This window comes from Tupaia chinensis, unplaced genomic scaffold (assembly GCF_000334495.1).
Source record: "Tupaia chinensis unplaced genomic scaffold, TupChi_1.0 Scaffold000320_1, whole genome shotgun sequence".
Taxonomy (NCBI): domain Eukaryota; kingdom Metazoa; phylum Chordata; class Mammalia; order Scandentia; family Tupaiidae; genus Tupaia; species Tupaia belangeri.
The window spans coordinates 5237208-5240828 of NW_006159813.1; the positions used below are offsets into that span (position 1 = coordinate 5237208).

At 45.7% G+C, this 3621-nt stretch overlaps 1 protein-coding gene across 1 annotated transcript in view; it reads left to right on the forward strand.

Moving 5' to 3' along the window:
* The window catches only part of NOS1 (nitric oxide synthase 1), a 121641-nt gene that overhangs the window by 90849 nt on the left and 27171 nt on the right, over positions 1-3621 (forward strand). Inside the window, 1 exon segment of the mRNA XM_027773089.1 lies at positions 3447-3621. This exon segment is cut by the window's right edge and continues 40 nt beyond it. Coding sequence (XP_027628890.1) covers positions 3447-3621 — 175 coding nt within the window.

The window sequence follows — 3621 nt, forward strand, 5'->3', positions numbered from 1 at the left end:
ACAGCTTAGCTATCCACCCTGCAGGGTGATTTCTCCCTTTTTCTCTCACTGTTTCTGTCTCTCCCTCTCTCTCTGGCAAGTGCATGAGACCAATGACAAAACAAAAAAGAACCTGTTGGAGTTCTCTCTCTCTCTGGAGAAATAATTATTTTTTGATTTTTGGTTTTCTGGGCTTTTTTATTTTTTTAAGTTTTTAAAATTCTGCACTTAGGAGGTCACCAGGTGGCATGGTGGTTAAAGGTGCTGGACTCCCACATAGCCTACTGCAGTTCAAGTCCTGGACCTGACAGCTGCCTTTCTTTTTTTTTTTTTTTTTTTTTTTTTTTTTTTTTGTAAGTTTTTTTTATTTGCGACTTGCCAGAAAGACAGAAAGAGACAGAGAGACAGAAAGCGAGAAATCACTGCCCCAAGAGAGATGGCCATGCCGCAATCCAATCCCTTCTCCATTCTCCTCTCGGGATCTTGGGCACGCACGCACACGCGCCCAGCATGAGTTTAAGCCACCAGTTCCAGGACTCAAACTGCAGTCAGCTACATGGGAGTTCAGTGACATAGCCATTACACCAACTGCTGGTCCTGTGGCAGCTTGCTTTCTCCCTTTCTCTCTCTCACTCTCTCTCTGTCCCTCTCTGGTCAAATTAAAATAAGTAAATAAAGTTAACATAAAGTAATTCTTAAACAAACAAACAACAAAAAAAATTCTACACTTAGAAACCCCCTGCCAAATTGAAACTTAAGACTGTTGGTTTCAAGCCAGCGCTATACCTGCTTTCTAGCAAATGAAGGTGCCTTGAGGTCGTGTGGCTGTCACACTGGGGCTCTCACCAGGAAGCTTACTCATTCTGCATGGTTAAACTCCCTGCAAGGGCAGAGCCCGGGGCCACCTTGTAGCTCGCCTGCCAGGTCTGTTCCATTCCTGTCCCTTATCTGACCACCTTTTGCCCCTTCCTGGAGGACTTGGGGGGACCAGCTATGCACATGAGCCAGTTCAGCAAGCTCAGGTCCTCTGGGTTTCTATTTTGTACCAGTCATGATGATCTGGGAATCGGGAATTGATTTGTGGGCCTTTCAAAGGCTTCCTCTGGGTGAGCAGGAGGCTCTCAAATTAGAAACCCCATAGCGCCCCCTGCCGGCTGTTCACCTCTACTCATTCCCTTCCTGCCGCCAAAAAGAGGTGATGCATGTCTTTGCTCTCAAGGTCCCCCCGCCCAAAAAAGGTGTGAGCTCAGAGGAGAATCAATTATGTATGTCAGTGCCCTGGAGAGCGCAAATCTGCCCAGAGAGGGGACCATGGCTCAACCCGACACACACTTCCACTCATAATATGGTCACTAAGTTCCAGACCATACTAAAGACAGGGGCGCCTTGCTTCAAGAAAATACTTGACACCTCCTCTCCAAAAATTGTACCAGCTCAACTGTATTTAATAATGGTGGCTATTTGTAGCACAAAGGGGCTCTTGGTTATGCCAAAAACTCCTTTAGTCTCTTGGTCTATTCAAGAGTTGATTTACATACCAGAGACAATGTAGAATTTTCATGAATATCAAGTGTCTCTATCAACTGAAAGCCAATTGGCAATGAAGAAAAAGCAAATCTGAAAGCAAAAGTCACTCAGAGAGGAAAAATTTCTATTCATCCAAGTGCAACTGATCCCAACACTTGCGGGTATTATGCAATATGCAGTACTTCTGTACTAAAATTTTTACTTCTTTTTTTTTCCACTAATTTTGTAATAAATATGTACACTCGCTAGAGAGACAGAGAGAGTTAGTGAAAGTAAGAAAGCACCCGTCAGAGGGGATGGCCACACATTCCCTTGCCCTCCATTCTCCTTTCTCCTCCATTCTCCTCCCAGAATTTTGGGCATGCACATGTTTTTCAAACCACTGGGTCTGGGACTCAAACTACACAGTCAGCCACATAGTTTTAGACCCTGTACTAAAACTTTTTAAAGGAGCAGAATAAATCACATTCTGAGAGTTTATTATTGAAGATGTGTGATTAGCACAAGCCTCCTGACCTTGAAACCCAAAAATCAACCTGAAAAGGCATGACCTGGCAGCCATAAATGACTTTCCCTCTGGATTTTCTTCTTAGATGTCTCAATTTTATATTGGGGAAATTATGCATCATAGGAATTCAAACTTAAAGCCAAGGTTTTTTCCCCTTACTATGGCAATATGAGTTTGCAAAAGAGGGATGGAGCTTGGGACCAGCAGATGGTGTGGTAGTTGAGATGCTGGACTCCCACATGGCCAACCACAATTCAAGTTCGGGTCTGGCATCTTGCTTTCTCACTCCTTCTCTCCCTCTTTGTATCTCTCTGGCCAAATTAAAAATAATAATGATAAATAAAATTAAATAAAATAATTATTGGGACTAGCATAATGGCTATGTCACTGAACTCCCATGTAGTTGACCGTGTTTCGAGTCCCAGACCCGGTGGCTTAAATTCACACTGGGCGCGTGTGCGTGCATGCCCAAGATCCCGAGAGGAGAATAGAAGAGAAGGGATTGCAGTATGGCCATCCCCCCTGGGGGGGTGATTTCTTACTTTCTGTCTCTCTGTCTGGCGAGTGCATGCGCCCTATAGCAAAAACCTCTCCAAAAAAAATAAAATAAATAAATAAATAGAAAGAGAGATGGAGCTTAAAATGAATTTCTAGGAGAGACAAACTTTCACAGATTGGAGACACCAGTACCTATGGCCTTGAAGGGGTGCTAGCAGGGTGCTAGCTCTGAGAGAACCTTGATTGGTACAGAAAGCAGCAACTGTTTTAGCAGCTGGCTAATCCTGGAACCTGGGCTTCCTTCATTCAACAAGTAGTTCCTGAACACTTACTATGTGTCATACATTGTTGTTGGCTTCAGGCTGGAGCAGTGGACAAAACCACTGATCCCCTGCCCTTGTAGGGTTCATGGTCATTGTCTTGGGCAGGGACAGACCACAAAGCATAGAACGAAGTAAACTGCCTTGTAGGTCAGGTGATGGCAAGTGTTATGCAGAAAAGCCAAGTGAAGGCAGAAAGATAGAAGAGCAAAACAGGTTGAGGACAGAAATTAAGGTGCTCCAGTGTCCACAGTTTGGGGTGATAAGGAACCATCGAGGGAGACTGAGCAGAAACGGCCAGAGAAAGGGTTGGGAGAGCATGGGGTGCTTGAATCTAGAAGGGACTGAGAAGGAGGACTGGCATGTCCAGTGCTACTTTGAAAGTCAGGCAAGCCCTAGGAACGGGAACTGGCCATTGGATTTGCATTGAGGAGCCTGCGGGTGACCTTGATAACAGCCATAGTATAGGATGAGGAGCCACGAGCTTGGATGGCACAGGCCCCCATGAGAATGCAAGGAGGAGACTTGCAGGCAAAGAGGACAGACAAAAGGCCAAAGTAAGGCGGCAATAGGTAGTGGCCCTTGTCCTAGTGCTCCCCTGCAATTTCCTGCAGCCGATCAACTATCTTCGTGCGTCTCCACACTAATGGGAATCAGGAACTGCAGTACCAGCCCGGGGACCACCTGGGCGTCTTCCCTGGCAATCATGAGGACCTTGTGAATGCCCTGATTGAGCGGCTGGAGGATGCACCCCCTGCCAACCAGATGGTGAAAGTGGAGCTGCTGGAA